Source organism: Botrytis byssoidea (genome assembly GCF_014898295.1).
Source record: "Botrytis byssoidea strain MUCL 94 chromosome Unknown BBYS_009, whole genome shotgun sequence".
NCBI classification, from domain to species: domain Eukaryota; kingdom Fungi; phylum Ascomycota; class Leotiomycetes; order Helotiales; family Sclerotiniaceae; genus Botrytis; species Botrytis byssoidea.
Genome location: NW_024065850.1, coordinates 1,444,943 through 1,465,283, shown reverse-complemented (window position 1 = coordinate 1,465,283; position 20,341 = coordinate 1,444,943). Strand labels below are relative to the sequence as shown.

The 20,341-nt window shown below is 41.7% G+C and overlaps 4 protein-coding genes across 4 annotated transcripts; 2 read left to right on the top strand and 2 right to left on the bottom strand.

Annotated features, from left to right (window-relative positions):
- Positions 1-4,445: 4,445 nt before the first annotated feature.
- EAE97_005574 (uncharacterized protein) lies at positions 4,446-7,511 on the top strand (the record flags this gene model as incomplete). Its single annotated transcript, XM_038876086.1, has 3 exons — positions 4,446-4,574; positions 4,718-7,295; positions 7,360-7,511. 3 exons carry the CDS (start codon positions 4,446-4,448, stop codon positions 7,509-7,511), a joined length of 2,859 nt encoding a protein of 952 aa, XP_038733423.1.
- A 1,128-nt stretch (positions 7,512-8,639) lies between these two features.
- Positions 8,640-11,649, bottom strand: EAE97_005573 (uncharacterized protein). Its single transcript, XM_038876085.1, has 4 exons — positions 11,543-11,649; positions 10,684-11,294; positions 9,771-10,472; positions 8,640-9,704 (listed from the first exon to the last, which is right to left on the bottom strand). Exons 2-4 carry the CDS (start codon positions 11,227-11,229, stop codon positions 9,519-9,521), a joined length of 1,434 nt encoding a protein of 477 aa, XP_038733422.1. The 5' UTR covers positions 11,230-11,294; positions 11,543-11,649; the 3' UTR covers positions 8,640-9,518.
- A 1,195-nt stretch (positions 11,650-12,844) lies between these two features.
- Positions 12,845-15,459, top strand: EAE97_005572 (uncharacterized protein; the record flags this gene model as incomplete). The annotated part of the gene is made up of 4 exons (XM_038876084.1): positions 12,845-13,144; positions 13,511-13,741; positions 13,793-14,004; positions 14,055-15,459. The coding sequence occupies 4 exons, from the start codon at positions 12,845-12,847 to the stop codon at positions 15,457-15,459; spliced, it is 2,148 nt and encodes a 715-aa protein (XP_038733421.1).
- Positions 15,460-16,089: 630 nt separating this feature from the next.
- EAE97_005571 (uncharacterized protein) lies at positions 16,090-19,800 on the bottom strand. Its single transcript, XM_038876083.1, has 2 exons — positions 18,702-19,800; positions 16,090-18,655 (listed from the first exon to the last, which is right to left on the bottom strand). Exons 1-2 carry the CDS (start codon positions 19,594-19,596, stop codon positions 16,488-16,490), a joined length of 3,063 nt encoding a protein of 1,020 aa, XP_038733420.1. The 5' UTR covers positions 19,597-19,800; the 3' UTR covers positions 16,090-16,487.
- Between the last annotated feature and the right edge of the window lie 541 nt (positions 19,801-20,341).

Genomic DNA, 20,341 nt, shown 5'->3' with positions numbered 1-20,341 from the left:
CTAACCCCCCATCCAGATTTTCAAATTTGGAGACAAAATCCTCGAAATCCATCATTTCCTCCTTCCTCTCTGTGAAATACAACTGCCATTCACTTCGATTCAATACTAAATAACTGACTAGAGTATTGTGGGATATCTCCAAGAATGTGGATATGGATACCTGTCTACGTGATTTTCCACGGACAATAATTGCGAGGGAGGAATATCAACAACTTTATTGCATGCACAGCACCAAGATTCACTAGATGAGAAGCGCAGAAAGATTGAAGTAGCTACTACGCAGGTCAGAAGACTGTTGGCTGTGTATGGATGGTGATTGAGGATGAATGATCTCGCTCGCTACACTAAGAAAACTTACTCTCAACACCGAAGGAAATCCTCTTTCCCCTCCTTTCACCACACACTTTCAACACCATATCCCCTTCCCTATCTTCAACAGGACTCTCGCACTGTGGCACCTGCTCCTCCAAATTCGCCCCCACTACCACCGCCGCCATAAATATCTCCATCGCGGCCTCCGCGTCATTACCTCGTATCCTTCATAATGCCCCCCTTTCGCAAATGCAGATACGCACTCTTAGTAGAGATCACGTCACTTCTGTAAAGTCAGATACCTATCATTGCCATTTCTTTCATAACACCAACACGAAAGTCCCTCTCATCTAAAGCCATTCAAGACCTTGAATGCATTCATAATAAAACCATACTAACAAAGCAAAATTGAGAATTCAAAATTTTACGACGCTGTAAGCGACAAGATCAACACCTATGATTTCATTCACAACCTTGGATGCATGGTAGATATTGTTCCTATCTTGTTGCAGAATCCGATACTGTCTCCATTACCATGCCCATACGACTTTCGCGTTCTCCAAACATTTACCAATATCTAGAGTGACATCGTAAACAGCAGTGGACAAACATACTGTATATCTGGCGCACTGTGTATTTGAGTAGTCATAAAGAGCATCAGAGGACACCCCAGACTTAGGATTGGGGAGACTTATTGTACAAATTTGGGCATGACTGAAATGTCACGGATGAGGTCATTGACAACAATGGGTTTAGAGATATAGCGAGTGCACAAAGCAAAGTTTTGAGTCACCCCCAAGGACCCTTGCCGTGTCTTTAGTTTACAAGTAATTAACAAGGTCAGAACGTATTTATTCAAAGAGGACATACAACAAGGTTGCGATGTTATTATTATCAGTGGATAAATTTCGCTTTCACTTTGATTTTCTTGTGAAATCGGATTGGAGTTTGAGAATTAGAGTATGTACTGATACTGATACAAACAGCAATTTCAGTGGCTTATCGATGTTTTCACTCGCAGCTTAGGGCTTGAGCATGTATGATAGAATGCGATAGAAATGGTACAAAGTAGTAGGATAGATATGAAGGTGAATTGGTGTTGCCCGAAGAATTACCCTTCGAGACAGACATTGTTCGAGTATAATCTCAAACCGGTACTCATAACTACGCTCGAGTATTATTATGAAAGCAAAAAGGGTAAAAGGATATCATAAGAAAGGTCTTTCCGATACAATGTCCGCTTTGCTGGGCACACTAATGTCCAATCGAACTTTAGGGCCATAATCTCAGAAGTGTATACGTGCGTACGGGAATGTAGGCTGAGAATCATGAATGTCGGTTGAAGTCAAATAAATGTACGATGTTTATTAACCTGATAAGCTCGCCCTATACTTGAATGACACGCGATTGACATGCCATTTTTCTAACAATACAGAGTCAACTTGATAAGCCGTGGCCAATGTCAATGTCAATTGACTAGATATACTTTATATCAGATTTGTAACTTGTTGAGAAAAAAATATAAGTGTCGGTCAATATCAGAATTGAAGTCTTTCATTCGATGAATATGCAATACCCATACGAGTACATAGGTTGTTTAAGAAGTGTGCAGGTATCCTAGAGGTAAAACGATCGAATCGAACTGTTTACCCTTATTGCTCATCTGTACACTTAAGCCTCGATGATCGCGTGTGTGCGCGGGATTGGAAACACTCGCTTCCTTTGATTCATGTGGTTTAATATGAGGGGTAAGATGTATGTATGATACATATCATAATCGTAGATATCTTCTGAAACAAATCAAATCAAACGAAAAGGAATATTCCGAGAAGGTGTAAGAAGACTTGCCAACACAACCCATATCTGCTTTCATGGTAGTGGATTTGAGGCACGGCATCATCATCATCAATAAAGCGAAAGATTCTTGATCGCCTCAAGGTTCAGGTCTTATGATGTTATTGGGTCCTTAAGTGGTTTCCAAGTTTTCATCCATCCATGGTACACTAGGTACATTTTGTCAAGGTGTGAAAAGTGTATGCATGCAGCGGTATGTACCCCATGCCAGGGATTCCTTTGGGTCTTTGTTTAGCATTGTTGGAACGTTGGGTTGTAGTCTTTGAGTGAGTTTCTTGTGAAGAGAATGAATGCATGATTTTCTTGAGTTGTAAAGATGGAGTATTCAAAGTAATAGGAATCTTCTTGCGTGTCAGTTAAGACTATGTGGAAAGAAGTGATTTTGATTTTAATTTTAATTTTGATCGACCACCAGCCTATGAAGTTGTGCGACATCGGCGATACGTTCATCGGTGAATGTTAAATTGTACTCCGACTTCGTATACTTCTGGATGAAAATGGAGAAAGCATAGCGATACTCGCTCCTATACGAAGTATCCAGTACCGACCGATCAAAGGCAAAGGAGTTCTGTGGGGAAATGCTTGAAAGGGAATGTGGTTGGCTGGTTGGCTATGGCCCTTTAAGAAGGAGATGGAGATGGATGTTTATTTAAGGGTCCAACCAAACCAGGGTCAAAAGGGAAAAGGACAAACGCATGTGATCAATGTTGCATGAATGAAGGAGGAGATGGATGGGATGGGGCAAGGGAAATGAATGGGGCGATGAAGATGAGATGCATCATACTGTCGATTTGATGGGAATGAGTTGGGAGAGATGGACAGGACAGGGAGAAGATAGGATTGATATAGGAAGATGAAGATGTACACTAGGTACCTAGTAGGTATGTGCAAGAATTATCGACAATGAGGATGAGAGTGAGGATGAGAGTGAGGATGAGAGTGAGGATGAGAGTGAGAGTGATTATCAAGCGTAAAAATGAATGTGAATGATTGATCCTTTAGGTAGGTAAGATTACATGATCATCCTCGTCTTCCCTCGTGATTAGAATTGAATGGCGTAAGTAGTGAATTTAAAATACAATGGCTGATGACATAAAGTATCTACCTAGTATGTGATGGTATTCATAACATCAATAACCTTCTTTCTTCTCCTTCTTTTCTTCTTCTTCCTTTACTACCATATCAGACTTCACTACCAACTTCACTACCAACTTCACTCCAAACTGCGTGAAGTGAAAAGTATTGTATTAGCATCATACCTTTGATCCAAAGTGGTATAGCGCCAATAGATAATGAATGATAATCAATGATAAGACCTTTTGAATTTCGATATCACGAGTACGACTCATTCAAACCAAAGAGAATGAATGACTGACTGACTGACTAACTGACTGACTGACTGAACTGATTTGGAGTTCTTTTGGAATGACAACCAGAAGAGGAAAAGAATAGTAAACCTCACTTCACTCACTCATCAGATTATAAATCTTTCTTCTCTCGATTTATCTATTGATCTCTTACCTCTCTCTGCTCTACTTACAAATCTTATTATTACCTACCTAGTACTCACCCTAAGGTTACCTAACTTACCTCGACCGTACCTAGCTAGGTACTATTCACACACTCAATACGCCATACCTACTCATCCTTACACAATCATCAATATCAATATCAATATCATATACATCTTAATAACTCTACCTCGACATACAACTTCATTCTCAAAAATACTTTACAACATTTCATCAATCCACCTTCCGACTTTCAATCGTAATACTTCAAAATTAAAACGGCTTTTATCGAATCATTACCTTGAACTCGGCAGATCTATCTACAAACAGCCTTTCGTTATCCTGATCCTCGACAATAACCAGCCAACCGGGTTCCAATAATCTCTCTCCGCCATCAATATCGTACAACACACGAGCCGCATATACCTTTCGACCTTCTGCCTTTTGTCTTTCTGCCGTGTACCTGAGAGAGACCTTGACCATTTCCTGAAAGGTTTGCCAATAACTACCGAGGGCGCGCATATCAGCAAGCTCAACTTCGATACTGTTACCTAACATATTTCATCGTCGTACAACCTCCTCATTCTTAACCTTCTCCATACACACAACTTTATTCATTTCTTCATCTTATCAAAGCGACAATAAGTGTGTCGATGCAGACGATCATTTCATCAAGGATATTGCCTCTTTCGAGTTGTTGAGTCGAGGGGAGGATCTTTGAAGAAACTGAGAAGGATATCATACCTTCCTGGATGAACAATCGCAATTATGGCTTCAACAACTACTTCAACTTCATCCTTGTCGTCAAGACGACAGAAGGCAGGCGTGGGATCTTTTACTATCAATGAGCAAATTGGTAAAGGGAGCTTCGCCACGGTTTATCGGGGTACACATATGGTATGTAATGGAGTAGATGGCAGCCTTGTCATCTCATCTACTCTTTATGATGATTCTTGAGAGCTTTCAGGACCCAGATCTGATCTCTACAACTCCCGTCTCATATTCTCTCATGCTTCTAATGCTAACGCGTCTTATCACAGCCCAGTGGAAATCTCGTGGCGATAAAGTCCGTAAACCTATCCAGACTCAATAAGAAACTCAAAGATAACCTATATGTCGAAATCGAAATATTAAAAAGCCTTTACCATCCTCACATTGTTGCCCTGATTGATTGCAGAGAATCTCCTTCGCATATACATCTAATGATGGAATATTGTGAATTGGGGGACTTATCATATTTCATTAAGAAGAGGGATAGACTGGCTGATAACCCTACGCTTTATGATATGGTCAAGAAATATCCTATGCCAGTTGAAGGCGGACTCAACCAAGTTGTAGTTCGACATTTTTTCAAACAACTGTCAAGTGCTATGGAATTCTTAAGGGAACGGGACTTCGTACACAGGGACGTTAAACCACAAAATTTACTTCTAATCCCATCACCGGAATGGATCGCAAAGAGGGCAAAAGGTGGACCAGAAGCTATGAAAGCGAGCAAGGAATCCGTTGTGGCTATGGTTGGAATTAATTCACTACCGATGCTCAAATTGGCGGATTTCGGATTCGCTCGATCGTTACCATCTACCTCGCTTGCAGAGACTTTATGCGGTTCACCCCTTTACATGGCACCCGAAATTTTGCGTTACGAGAAGTATGATGCGCGAGCCGATCTCTGGTCTATTGGCACCGTTCTTTACGAAATGATGACAGGAAGACCACCCTTCAAAGCAATAAATCATGTTCAATTATTACAAAAAATTGAGAAAAACCAAGATGAAATTAGATTCCCTAGTAGGGGCATCTATAGCAGAGACTTGAAGGATATTGTGCGACGTCTCCTTAAAAAGAAACCGGAAGATCGAATAACCTTTCCAGAATACTTTGCTCACCCAGTTGTGACCGAACCAATTCCTGGCCTGGTTGGAGATGATCGACCTGAAGAAAAAGCTCCGGAAACTTCCATCGTCCGTCAGCCATCTTTGAGAGATCGTCAACGTGAAAGTCCGACTGTCAAGCACATTGATCCGGCATATGAATCATTAATTACCAGGGATATTGGGGAGCAATCTCCAAGAACTCCTAATGTAGAATCCAATCAACCTTTTGGGACACCAGGTCACAACGCTGCTCGTCCTGGGTCGAGAGATCGACCTCCTCCAATTTCTGCTGCAACTGCTCCCAATGTGGATACCCTGCCCAGACAAAGAGACCGCAAGGATCGCACGGAACCAAACTATGCTCCAATTGTAAGAACTGGGTCCAGGAAACACCGTTACGATGAGCAAGCAAATTTGCAAACCAAAACAGATATTCAGTCGAGTAATTCCATAACTGAAGCCGAGCAAGATGTTCGTGATGCTAGAGAATATGTTCTAGTGGAGAAGAAAGCTGTTGAAGTAAATGCTTTTGCTGATGAAATGGCTGCAAGTCCAAGACTTGGGCGCGCTAATTCAACGCCCAAACAATTACCCAGAAGACATACATCAATGGGGGAGCCAAATTCAACAACAGGAGCTGTAGCTGTACCACCTTCGCGCACAGTTCAAAAAGCAACAGGAAGAACCCAACCAGATACATCATCCGCGAGAAACTCATATGGTTCTTATGGTAAAATTGGTAGTAGTCCATCAACTGCTTCAGCTATAGCTAAAGCACTTCAAGGAGCAAGTGTCAGAGTGTTTGGAGTCTCCTGGTCTCCAACTCTCATTGGAAAAGGTCCATCTCCACAACAATTATACAACCCTTATCCCACGTATCCTACACCTAGTGCTGGGTTGATTGGAGACGGTCGACCTATTGATGAGGATCAAAGAGTTGTCAATATTATTGAGGACTCCGCGACTCGAAGTGATGTTGTTTATGGATTTGCTGAAGTCAAATATCGACAACTTATTCCCTTAGCACCTTCTATGAATCATGGCCTAGGAGGTCCAAATCCCGAAAGGGTGGGTGATGCCATGGATGAAGATGATGGTCTTACCGTGGAGGCTATTGTCAGTTTATCCGAAGAAGCACTTGTATTATATGTCAAGTCATTATCACTTCTTTCGAAATCTATGGATATCGCAGGAGCTTGGTGGTCACGAAAGCAACGTGGTGGAATCATTAGTGGAGGTCACACTCCAGGAAGCGATTCATCTTCAGCAGCTCAAGCGGGAAACCGTATCAACGGTGCAGTTCAGTGGGTCCGGACTCGATTCAATGAAGTCTTGGAGAAAGCAGAACTTGTTCGACTTAAATTGATCGAGGCTCAAAAACGCCTTCCTGAAGATCATCCAGGGCACCCAAACAATCGTTCAACAGCTTCAAGATTGGTTGGTGGATCTTCAACCACTGATGGTGTTGTATTGAGCTCTGGTATAACTGCTGAAAAATTGATGTACGATCGTGCTCTAGAGATGAGTCGTACAGCAGCTATCAATGAATTGGCAAATGAAGATCTCCCTGGCTGTGAAATTTCGTATACAACTGCCATTAGAATGCTCGAGGCAGTACTCGAAAATGATGAAGAACTTATTCCTCGAAAGAGATCATCAAGTCTACGGGAAGATAAGGAGAAATCCGAAGGGGGAGAAGTCAATGGTATCAATTTTGGTGATAGAAAAGATGTCTTGAAAGGTAACTCTAATTCTTGGGCTTGTGAAAGCTCAGATCTGTAACTGAAATGCTAATTCGAAAATAGTACTTCAAATGATTCGTACTCGTCTCCAAGTCCTCAAGAAGAAGATGACAGTTATTGCTAAACATCAATCAATGCCACCTCCATCATCATCTCCACGCCGAAGTTATAGTGGAGGAACTACTCCTAACATGAATAATACTCCACCGAAATAAATCATATACAGACAAGCAAGAAAGCTGGTCTTTCGATTAGTCAAATGCATTATGATACCATGGACGTAAATGCAAATGCATAGTTTGGGAGTCATTCGAGTTAAACATCTTTCCTTCTCTTTTCTCATTCATTTCAAGCTGAATTTTTTGTATGAGTTTCTAGAAATCTTTGGAATTTCTTTGTTTTTATGTGGATTTGGTTGTTCTTTCCTTTTATTTGAACTGGAGTACTTGAATTTGTGCTTCATATGGGGATTCCATTTGAAAGCAGGCATATACGACATACGCTTCGTCTCGCAACTTGCTGATGATTATGATGGAGGTTTGGAATGGTTAAGATTGGCGTTTTTTTTTACTCCACACTAGTATCGTTATTTTCAGAGACTGAGAGCTTGTGAATCACAAATTGCTCAGTGTTTTTTTTTTCCAACTCTTTTTGCAAGATTCAATGGGGTTAGGTTATGATTGGGGATGGATGAATTGAAGGTGTTCGATAGAAACAGACACGCACACGCAAATGGATGGATGGATTTAATCGGACACTCCCTCTCCTCTCTTATTGGCGTAATACACCCAAGGATTCGGTGTTTGGTTGGGACTTTGATTTTACTTGTTGGATTGAATTGGTAGTTTGGGAGGTTGTTGAGGGATTTTTTTTATTTTGAAGCTTGGCTGTGTTTAGGAGGATGAGGGAAGGGGAGCATGGGATATGCGTGCGTGCATGGATTGCATTGAATTGCATCATAATTAGTATTCGAGAAGATGTCTTCATACCATATCGCGAATTGCGGTAGTGGAGGTTGTGGATAAGAAGCTAGGAAGTTGGTCAACTCGCAAGTGAAGAGGCAGTTAAGAATGATCAGGATTTAGAATGTTGGATTTCGGGGATTGGAATGGAATAGGATAGTTTATGGTAGGATAGGATAGGATAATACAGATATATCAATCACAATATGAGTGGGTGATCCATGACTATATTGACCTATTTGTAAGTGAGTGTGTTTGTGTAAGGATGCTTGATATGATATGTGTGCGGATATGTATGTTGTTGGTGGAAAATAGGTAGTCGTGCGTAAGTACGAGGAATGAACATCACATATCTCACATGTCACATCCGACCATAAGGTTGATTATCATTCTCATATCGAGGTAATTGGATATTTTATGCTTCGATATGCTATGCTATGCTATGCCAAACTATCCTATCCCAATACCATACATACAAACTCTCCCCCTCACCCCTCCTCATCCAAAGACCTCCTCACACAGGTAGGTAGGTATACTTGCTCACAACCCACCCCATCCCAAGAATCCCAAGAATAACAAGGTGCGTTGCATCCAGCAAAAACGTCATGTTTCCGTCCATCCATCCATCAGCCAACCATCTCTTCCTTCTTCATTGCCCAAAGGAAAGTAGGAGGTAGATAGATAGATCAAAAAACAGTAGATACCCCCACCCAACAAAAAACCTCCCAAATGCCTTTGCTCTCTAGGTATGATTGCGACTTCAACTTTATAGTTCCGTAACGTCAAGCAAACCGTCATGTTTTCCACCCAATCACTTTTCCCGATACTGCATTGCATTTCATTGTATCAAAAGAATTTCAATGCTTAATCGTCAAGTAAATTGCAAAAGAAAAACAGTAGATACCTCCAAAAATCAAAACTCCTTCTTCCCAATGCCTTTAGGTATAATTGCGACTTAAAGTCAAGCAAAACGTCATGTTTTGGTCGCCCAAAACAGTAGATACCCCCAAAAAACTCCTGGTGTAATTGCAACTCATGAAAGAAGAGTCTCGCAAAACGTCATGTTTATGTATCATTTTCCCTCCCGTTCGCCGATGCCATTTTAGATCGTAGAACATCTTTGTAATGAGAAAAGAAAAAGTAAAAACAGTAGATACCCAAAAAGCTTTTGTAAAAACCCTTCTCCGAAAAACGAAACAAAACCTCTTTAAAAAAATAAATATAAAAAAATGCGTGTACTAAATGACAATTGGAGTTTTTTTAATTTTCCAATGGGATGTGGACATTCTTCTCGCCTGCAGGAATAACGGCATCTTCCTTCTCGCCTTTGAGATTTGGTAGTTCCTCAATAGATTCCTTGATGATGGCGAGAGCCTTGTGAATATCTTCCTCACTGATAACAAGAGGTGGTGCAAGACGAATGATGTTCTCGTGGGTTGGTTTGGCCTATAGATTGTTAGCCGTTTCTACTCAAACAATTTTCCATCATGAAATAGAAAAGAAAAAACTTACAAGTAAACCCTTGCTCTTCATCAACATACACAAATCCCAAGCACTGTGACCACCAGTCTTTGACTCATCAATGACAATAGCGTTCAACAAACCCTTTCCTCTAACTAACTTAATCATGGGACTGTTGAAATCTTCCAATCCCTTTCTTAAGACATGACCCAACTTTTCGGCTCTCTCAGTCAATTTTTCTTCTTCCATGATTTCCAAAGCACGAATGGAAACTGCACAACCCAATGGGTTACCTCCGTATGTGGAACCGTGAGTACCAGGTTCAATAGTAAGCATAACTTCTTTTGAACTCAACACGCAAGAGACTGGGTACATTCCACCAGAAATGGCCTTTCCGAGAGTAACCATATCTGGTTTAATACCAGACCATTCTGAGCAAAGCATACGTCCAGTTCTACCAATACCAGTTTGGATCTCATCACAGATCAAGAGGACATTGTGCTTCTTGCAAAGAGCATGAACCTTTGCAAGGTAATCATCATCTGGGACAACAACACCAGCTTCTCCTTGAATTGGTTCGACGATAAAGGCAGCAGTGTTCTTTCCGTGAGCTTCGAGAACAATTTCGAGATCAGATACATTGTTGAATCTGATTTGTCTCTTGGTAGTTGGGCATTCAGCACCGACACCTGGAACATATGGACCATAGTTATCGCGAGATTCAGGATCGACGGACATGGAAATTGCGGTCATCTATAATGTAGATGTGGCATTAGTATCATACAATAGAAATGATTCGAGCGCAGCGGGCTATGGGGGTTTGGGGGCTTGTCTCCATGAAGAAGTTTTAAATGACGCTCCGCTGGCCCTCCGGCTGCTTCAGGGAAGGTAGGCGATGGAGGTGGAGGTAGAAACTCAAGTACAGAGTGATATCAAAAGATGAGAAAAGATTTGTGCAACATACCGTTCTTCCATGAAAGTTCTCCGCCGCCGCAAAAATGAGCGCCTTATCCTTCTCAACGCCCTTGACTTTATACGCCCACTTCCTTGCAATCTTGATCGCCGTCTCTACCGCCTCAGCTCCCGTATTCATTGGCAAAACCATATCATAGCCAAAAACCTGTTTAATCTTCTCCGCCCATTTAGGGAAGACATCGTTATGGAATGCTCGTGAGGAAAGCGTTAGACGTTGAGCTTGCGCACACAGAGCCGCCACGAGCTCCGGATGACAATGGCCTTGGTTGACGGCGGAGTAGGCAGAGAGACAATCGATGTAGTGGTTTCCCTCGGGGTCCCAGACGGAGGATCCAGAGGCGCGGGCAAAAACGATGGGGAGCGGATGGTAGTTGTGAGCTGCGTAGGCGTGTTCGTCGTGGATGGCGGAGGCGGTGGAGGTGGAATGGTATTTGGATTCGGGGATGCTGGTTACGGGAGAGAAGGTGGGGGCGGTGGCTTTAAGTGTGCTACCGGTACCGTTGGTGGTGGACAGGGTGTCTGCGTGGGGAGCCATGTTTGATGGGAATGTGATTTGTGATGGAAGTATTTGGGGGTTGTGTTTTGTGGATTGGATTGTTACTATTATTTTGAGATAATGTTAGAAATTGAAAATGTGAGAGGAGATAGAATTTTGATATGTAATTGTAAGTAGTTGTAGTTGTAGTTGTAAATGTTATTTGTGGTAATGATTGTTAGGAAGTGTAGGAGGAAGTGGGATGAAGTGGGATGAATGTTTGAAAGGAAACTTGCTTGCTTGTACTTAAAAGTACACCAAAGGAATAAAACTATGAATTAAGTACCTATTTAGTACAATATTTATAACTTACTTTGTATTTATGGTATAATCTTCGCTTTATTTATAAATTGTATGTAAATTGTCGATATCAAAAGTATCAATGGTAGAACGAGTCGAGTCAAGTCAAGTCAAGTCAAGTCAAGTCAAGTCAAGTCAAGTCAAGCCAAAGCAAGGGATTCACGCCTCTTTATATACTCGAATAGATGGGCAGAAAATCATATCTATCGACTTCTCTTCCTTCATCATCAAAAACTCACTAAACCCCTAAGTGCAAGTATATCCCATCTTCCCACCCAGCTGATCTCTTCCTTGACTAACAGAAATTTCCCAAATCAAGACCATTCTGCCATTTTACTCGCGTTTCCTGTCCGTCCTGCTTATACCTGCACTTAGGGGAACAAAAGATTCCAAAACACATCCGTTGCTTTCCGTCCCTCGTCACCCCTTGCTTATAGGGTTCGAGTGAGGCGGAGATGATGATTTAGGGTGCACTTTAGTGGATACGCATCGTCTAGGTTTCTGCATGTACCTAGTCGCTCGGGGGTGAAGAGAGGATTTAGAGGGTCCAAGATTCATTTGGATCCTATCATTGGGGCTTTGATATTCTAAGCATAATCGTTCCGAATTTGATTGGATGGAATGGGGTTTGGAATGGAGGAACAAGTCTTCCAAGGAAGCATTCGTTGGAAGAGCAGGAAACATTTCTTTTTCTAACAGCGACGGTTTTGAATGATGGAGTGGTTGAGTGATTGAGTATGAGAGGTTAGATATGGTTTGAATGATATGATGATCTGCTCTGTTAGAGTGAAAGCATCTCGAGCATATACCATCAACATCGGGTGTATATGAGTGTAGTGCATACATCGTACATACAAACACATACATACATACATATAAAGGTTCCAATCAACCATAGTTTCTCAAAAGCCCAGAGATAATGATAGCGATACAGAAGATTCAATTGATTTCTTGATATAAGATTTGGTAATTCAAACGACTGGCTGGTGGCATTGGTAGCATTGGTGACATTCGACAGGAAACCTTGAAAATGATTAATTAGATGTCATTCTTGCATTCAGGCATCTAGGCATCAGCTGGTCAATGTTTGGTCGGGTAAATACCGGCAACTACTTCCACCACACAAACACGTGGGCAGCTTCTTAGGAAATTATATCGCCTAACCTTATCAAAACTAAAAACAATTTATATATCCTTCAATTGTACATGATACATACATATATTGGATATCTCAAACTTTTCTTCTTTCTTACATTCTTTCCCTCTCTTCTTATCCTTTCTTATCCTATCTTATCCTCATGAACAACTCATCGTCATGTCCAATCCAATTCCAACCTCTACTAAAGAGGTAAAATCATCTTTACCACCTACAATACCATCACCTCCTCCGCATCACCCCAACCACAACCTCTCAAATTCAGACATCCAAGAAAATGGTCTTCACGCTCTAGTAAACATTCAAACCGCAAAAGATATTTGGACATTCCTTCTAGTATTTAGAATTTTTAATTCTTTTCTCGTCAAAACTTTCTTTCAACCAGATGAGTATTTTCAAGCTTTAGAACCGGCTTGGGAATTGGCTTTTGGAGAGGGGAGTGGTGCTTGGATTACTTGGGTATGTGATCTTTCAAATTTGTTATATTTTGATTCCTTTTTTGCGCTTCTGGGCAAGGGAAGTGTGGATGGTTTATGAGAAACGAAGAGGGGAAGGGAAACTAGACTATGGTAGTGGCTTTACTGGTGGAAGTGGGGGAAGGGGGAAAGAACTGGGAAAAGTTTCCTGTTATAGTTTCTTGATATGCTATTTCCAAATATTCGGCCCCCCGGGAGGGCCAGCGGAGCGTCATATACATATCTTTGTTCATATCATTCCATATAATACCAGCTCAAATCGATTGGCTGTTTCTCCTTTATGGGGGCAAGCCCCCAAACTCCCATAGCTCGCTGCGCTCGAATAGTAGATACTAATTAGTCTAAACAGGAATGGCATTATCAATTACGATCTTCATTACATCCAACGCTTTTTGCTGCTGCGTATTATTTAATAAATAAACCTATGGAATTTGTCAATTTCTTTCCTCAATTTAGAGCTGAAGTTTTAGCTGTATTGCCAAATATTATTCAAGCTATATTTGCCGCAGCTTGTGATTATTATACTTGGAAAATGGCAGAGGAAATGTATGGATTGGGTAGTAGAACTGGCTATGTTACTGTATGTTTATATCTTGAATATTTAGAGGAATGGAAAACTAATTTTGCTCAGCTTCTCATGAGTGTATTAAGTCCCTGGAATTGGTTTTGTTCAACAAGGACTTTTTCAAACTCTTTGGAAACTAGTCTAACAATTACTGCTTTGTACTTTTGGCCTTGGGGTATGGCAATTAATTCTGGAGAGAAAATTAAAGAGGGAACGAAAGAGGCATCAACCGTGTCCATATCTAGAGGCGTTTTCAAAACAACGGAATCAGTAAACCAGTAAGATTTCTGGAGTTTCATATTTGAGATTCATCATCTAACTACAACAGTCTTCGATACTCCCTTCTTCTTGCAGGTATTGCTTGCATTCTTAGACCAACCAACCTTCTAATATGGTTTTGTGTCATAATGCCAATCATTATGTCCCTCATACCTGGAGTATTCCCCAAGACAACTAAATCGCCTATCCCACAAGATTACATTATTCTCCTTAGAGAAGCCATCTTATGTGGTTCGATCATCCTCATCATCTCAGCTATTTCCGATCGTCTCTACTTTGGAGATTGGACATTTCCACCGTATCAATGGCTTCATTTCAATATCTCTCAAAATCTAGCCGTATTTTACGGCAAAAATGATTGGCATTATTTCTTCTCCCAAGGTCTACCACTATTATTACTCACTTATCTTCCGTTCACGATTCTTTCGACATTAAAAACCTACACACCATCTACAACACCAAATCCAGAATTCACCTCCAACCTCCAAACAATATTAACACAAATCACTGGTGTGATGATCTTCGTCCTAAGCACAATCTCTCATAAAGAAGTTCGATTCATCTACCCACTTCTACCTATTCTTCTCCTCTTAACCGCACCATCAATCACATCATTTTTCACACGCGAAACTCAAATCCCCACAAGCAATCCCTCGAAATCAAAAATCGAAACCAAAACTATCCGCAAACCTCTTTTAACCATTCTCACTCTCCTCAATATAGCCCTGGCAGCTTACACAACAATAATCCACCAATCCGCCGTCATATCCGTAACTTCATTCATCCGCCACAGATACGAAGCGGAAATGCTAGATGCGCAAGGAATCCCTCTGCATTCTCCAGATGCATACACATATCTAAAACATTACCCCGTTTCATTCGATGAAAACGCACCTCCTTCGCTTAACATCAACTACGATATCAAAAAAGAAGAAAACTCCCAATATGCCCAAAAAATGATGGGGTCATCCAGAAACCCAGATTGGGATGACCAGGAAAAAGGCGACGCCGCGAAACCATTTGTGGGATTCCTCATGCCCTGTCATAGCACGCCGTGGAGAAGTCAATTGGTGTATAGGGGATTGGGCGCTTGGGCGCTAGGGTGCGATCCCCCTGTGCATTTGAAGGGTGCGGAGAGAGAGCGGTACAGAGATGAGGCGGATAGGTTTTATGATGATCCCGGGAGGTTTTTGAGGGAGGAGATGCTGGTGGATGGGGACGAGGAGGGGGAGGGAGTGGGGATGGGGGGTGCGAAGAAGATCTGGCCGAGGTATATAGTGGGGTTTGAGGGGGTGGAGAAGGTTGTTAGGGAGTTTTATGAGGGGGGTTTGGAGGGAGCGAAAGAGGGAGCGGGCAAAGGAAAGAAAATGAAGGAGATTTGGAGGGAGAGAAATACCCATTGGATTGATGATTGGAGGAGGAATGGGGATGTAGTGGTGTGGGAATTTGTATAGGGGGTTCGTGCGATGGTGTTGTTGAGGAGGGTAATGATATGAGATCACCAGTGGGTGTACGGACTTACGGGACAATACAAGACCAAACTTGTGAATATCTTTTGATGTATTGAATTATGTATTTTAGGAATTGTTATAATTCTTGAACAGAAATAAAACAAACAAAATACAAATTCTGATATCAAACAATTGAAGAATAAATTCATGAAAAACATTGAAAATTGGGAGGTGTCCCGTCAATCCATGCACCCACTCGTGGATAAAAGGTATGAGGTACAAGGAGAGATATGAGGTATCGGGAAATGAGAGTAGTAGATGTAATGATTGATTCATGATGATTGAGAGATGTTGATATTGATATTGATATATTTCATATGTTATTATTACATTCTTTTCTCAAAATCCCATCTCTCTCTTCTCTCTTCTCTCATTCTTCTCATTCTCATCCTTCTTTTCTCTCTTTCTCTCTTTCTCTTTTATCTATAGATCTCTATATCTAGGTAGATAGATAGATAATCAATTCGTCGATATGATACATATCAAATCATATCAAATCATATCAAATCATATCAAATCATATCAAATTATATCATCTAATATATATTTCATTCTCTTCTACTCTTCTATTCTTCTACTCTACTCTCATTTTCCTTTCTCTTCTCATACTCTCATTTTCCTTTCTCTTCTCATACTCTCATTTTCCTTTCTCTTCTCATACTCTCATTTTCTTATACCCGTATATCCTTTCACCCTAATTCCCTTCACCTCAACCCACCCCTCATATTCTCTACCCTCTATACATATAGGCATCTATCTCATTATCCATCCACCTATCCCTCTCAACCCCCCTTCTATCCCCGATCCCCAAATCCCAAAAGCCAAATCCCACTCACAAGAGACCATTTTTTTCTATCCCTCATTTCCTGGATTTTATCTCATTTCAGTAGATACAGTACTCGTTAATCTCTCCAAGTATTCCTATCCCTACCTCCACCCCCACCAAAGTGTAACCCCCAAGCTTAATAAAGCTAAATCCCCAACCCCTTAACACAACACCAAAGCACCACCGGCACCACCACATTATCATTGCCCCCGGTGAGAACCGCCTCAGTCAGACTCGCCACTCCCGCCGCCACAATACTTTTCCCCACTGTAACAATCCAATCATCTCCTCCCTCCATCTCTCCCTCCCATCCACCTCCTCTCACCCACCCCTTTGCCGCCACCAACGCCACCGCAACGACAACCATAAACGCCATACTCCCCTCTAAACTCTTCCCTCCTCCCCAATACCATTTCCTCTTTCCGTACCTTCTCCCCACCAGACTCGCTGCCGCGTCACCCAATCCTACACATATAACTCCCGCCACCATAGCAATTTCCCTCTGTCTCTGGGGGATTTCCCATCCTTTCCACGGATCTCTTGCATCCCCTTCTGCTCCTCCTCCTCTTTCAAAAGACCCAGAAGACAAAATCGTCTCAGAAGCGACTCCAGATCCCGAAGCAGAATCAAGCACTCCCGTCGAAGGATAAGAAGAATAAGAAAAAGAAGACAAACTCCCCAGACTCAACCACAAAGGCACCGCACATCCTACCCCCAGAAAAATATGACTAACAACCACCGGTCCCTTCAAATCCCTACCATCCACATACGGCGTTAAAAATTTCGCCAATGCCCGACTAATCGGTGGTAACTGACTTGCTCTCAGGAGATCCAGCAATAAAAATACACCCAACACCAGCGCCATAGCCAACGCACAATAATTCGGATCCACGAATGTCGATGGCAAGAGAATAAAAACCATCATGAAATGAAAAACTTTTCTCCTCGTATCCACCTCATATATTTTTGAAAGACGGAACACAATCGCGAGGCCCATAATGATAATAAGAAGCCAGTAGCCCAAGAGTATAAGCCGTGTATTCGCCGCGCCGAAATCCTGAGTGCGAATACGTTCCACCCATCCCCTTTCCGCACAAATCTTTACTCGTTCGTGTAACTCTAAATCATCTGAAGCATGAGAACGAGAAGGTAACGGAATCCATCTCTGCAAATTCGCTTTCACAACCTCGAATCGAAATTGTGGTAAGTCTCCAAACATATATCCCAGCGCCCATCCCACAGGTTCATAACCTTGCAATGCTTTTCTGCCTACGTATTCTCTGATAGCCACTAGGATAATAACGAGGATACATATATACACATAAGCAGCATATGCCCATTTCCTAATCGTAGCTTGTTTATATGTTAACTTAGAAAATGACTGAAGACTGATAGAAGCCGATCTTTTCTTCCGACCCGAAGGTGTTCTAGTTTTTAATCTTGAAGGACTAGATCCTGGTAGAGTATTTCTTCTTGAAATCCCTGAAATATCCCCATCTAAGAGAGAAAATTCTGAAGAATGTACTTTTCCACCCTTTCCCTGTGAATAATGACGATGAAGTTCATCGTCACTCGTATCACTGACAAATCTATCTTTAGCAAAAACACTCAAAGTATTTGTACCAAATGATAAAGACCTCTTGCTGAACCTGAACCCCGAATTTTTAGGATCAGGTCTTCTAAATCTCCAGGTAGGGACTCGAGCTAATACAACACCCCATCTAAGAACATGTGTACAAGTAATCAGAACCCCTATACCACCACCCCAAAGAAGTGCTTTGAGAATTACAGCTTGAGGAGATGATGCTCTGAGTAGTAAACTGATAAGTGCAGTTGATAACAATTGTAGTTCAGCTGCTAGGAGACTTGTAGTTGTGAGGTAATAAAGTGTTGTACATAAGGCTTGGTGAAGTGGTGGTATCAAGACCAGAACCTCAGGATTCAGAGGTAATGACTCTCTACTCAAGAACGGAGCTCTGGTCAATGTTGTCGTAAATAATGGCATACATGCCAATACCCAATGTAACATATCTCTCCCTTCAAGACCTCCAATAGCAGGTATTAATCGTTTTGGTAATGTGGATATCGCAAGTATCATACTTGGTAATAGACCACTAGGATCACTGACTGAAAGTAAAACCGAAACGAGCATTGTTATTGTAGGAGGATATAATAAAGGAGCCGGGTCAAATGTTGCAGGTATAGTAAGAGGGAATGGCGAACTCCATGGCGTTCGCGAGCTTAGATGTCGTAATAGTCGAAGTGGATATAAAGCTATTAAACCACTTATGATAAGAATTTGACAACCAAGTTCTTCATAGTCAGCATAGTTTCTGAAAGTCTGGAGATAAAAGCATACCATTCTTCCACAAATAGAGTATTTCCTCAACTCCTTGACTCCGATATATTATACCCCCAACAAAACATAATAAACAGGCCTCAGTCGTCCTCCTCACAATTTCAACCTTCCTTCTCTGTTTAAACTTCTCAATCAATTTTCTCTGTTCCTCCTCCGTAAGTATTTTCGAAGTCGGCACTGTAGATCTGATCCTCCCATTTTCCTTCCAATGTATTTCATCATCCAAAATCGCCGGACTCAACAGTGGACTAGGCGTACTTGACATACTACCATCTGCACCTCTCAATCCTTTATGCGGTTTTATTCTCGGAGCAGGCAGACCTTTGAGAAAATGTTCATCATCTGCCTCAGTCCCACTATCGCTATTCGTATATTCGATATACCCATTTGACGACCCATCGACCGTTACCCTAAAACCATTATACAATTCATCGTCTGTGTTTTGTGCCGAACGTAGAGGTGATGGCGAGACGGGAGCTCCAGAAGAAGATGTTCTCGTTCGAGAACTAGAAGGTCTGAGATTGAAAGAGGGTTTAAAAAAACGCGGTTTCGAGGCAGACACTCGGGAAGTCCATTCTTCCCCCTTCGAATTCCCAACAACCGGATTCCTCTCACTCCTTTCGCTCCCAAACGGGATCTCCTCATGTCGTTTATGATATGGATGTGGACTTCTTTCCAGTCTCGGCGCCTTCTCTCCTATCAAATTATCCCTCATCTCCCCTCTTCGTGCAGCTTCCTCTCTCAATTTCTGCGCATGCGATTGTTGGGTGTGCGATTGCGATTGCTGCATAGTCGATGGCATCTGCTGTGTTGGCATCTGTGACTGTATCCGGGATCCCGAGTCCTCCCGTATCGCAGCCTTCAGCCCCAAATCCAAATCTAACCCTTCCTCCATTATTATTATCCCTCACTATGAATCTTAATTCAATTCTCCCATTAATTCATCACTCTCTTGTCGACCAGACCTCAATTACAATCCACTCTCAAAGTCTTGTTGTCTTACAAATCTCGATAACTACAATGGGCGCAAAATAGAAACGACAATTATGGTTGAATATTGAAGATTAAAGGAGAATGTATCAAACTACCTAGTAATCCGTGGCATGAAAAATCTCATGATTACATTACGAAAGCTATTCACATGCCAGATCTTTGAATCATTACTCCCCACGTAACCAATCCACAATCCAGAGCCACAGTCCACGAGGCTCCCAATCCGCTAGCGGCCGCTTCAATGTCCATTTTCTATAAATAGCAGGGAGAGTAACATAAGGCTGATATTAGATGTAGATCATTGATTTTTTGGACTATTTGACCCATTGGATGATTGAGCGTTGAGATAACATGTTGTCAAAATGCCAGGCATGTTGACATTCATTACTGTCCGAGATTGAATAAATTGAGAATAGTATTGCCACATTGCTACTTAAGAAGAATTCACAATAAATCACAATCTATTAGATGAAATAATTAATAATAGAGTTCTGCTAATTTGCCCATTCGAGATCAAATCACGCTGATCAGGGCCAAGAGAATCATGAGTTTGCGATGCACATATGTGCTTGGTAGTACAATATATGTATGTATCATGCTAATAAGTAAGTCCCAAAAAGCAGGCCCACCAATCCGTTCCACACCGT

Bases quoted from the DNA above. Each gene is read 5' to 3' on its own strand.
- EAE97_005573 (XM_038876085.1), bottom strand. From the start codon at position 11,229: ATGGCTCCCCACGCAGACACCCTGTCCACCACCAACGGTACCGGTAGC. The intron at 10,473-10,683 runs GTATGTTGCACA...TCTACATTATAG, and splicing joins AGAACTTTCATGGAAGAACG to ATGACCGCAATTTCCATGTC. The intron at 9,705-9,770 runs GTAAGTTTTTTC...AACAATCTATAG, and splicing joins TGAAGAGCAAGGGTTTACTT to GCCAAACCAACCCACGAGAA.
- EAE97_005571 (XM_038876083.1), bottom strand. From the start codon at position 19,596: ATGGAGGAAGGGTTAGATTTGGATTTGGGGCTGAAGGCTGCGATACGG. The intron at 18,656-18,701 runs GTATGCTTTTAT...CTGACTATGAAG, and splicing joins ACTCTATTTGTGGAAGAATG to AACTTGGTTGTCAAATTCTT.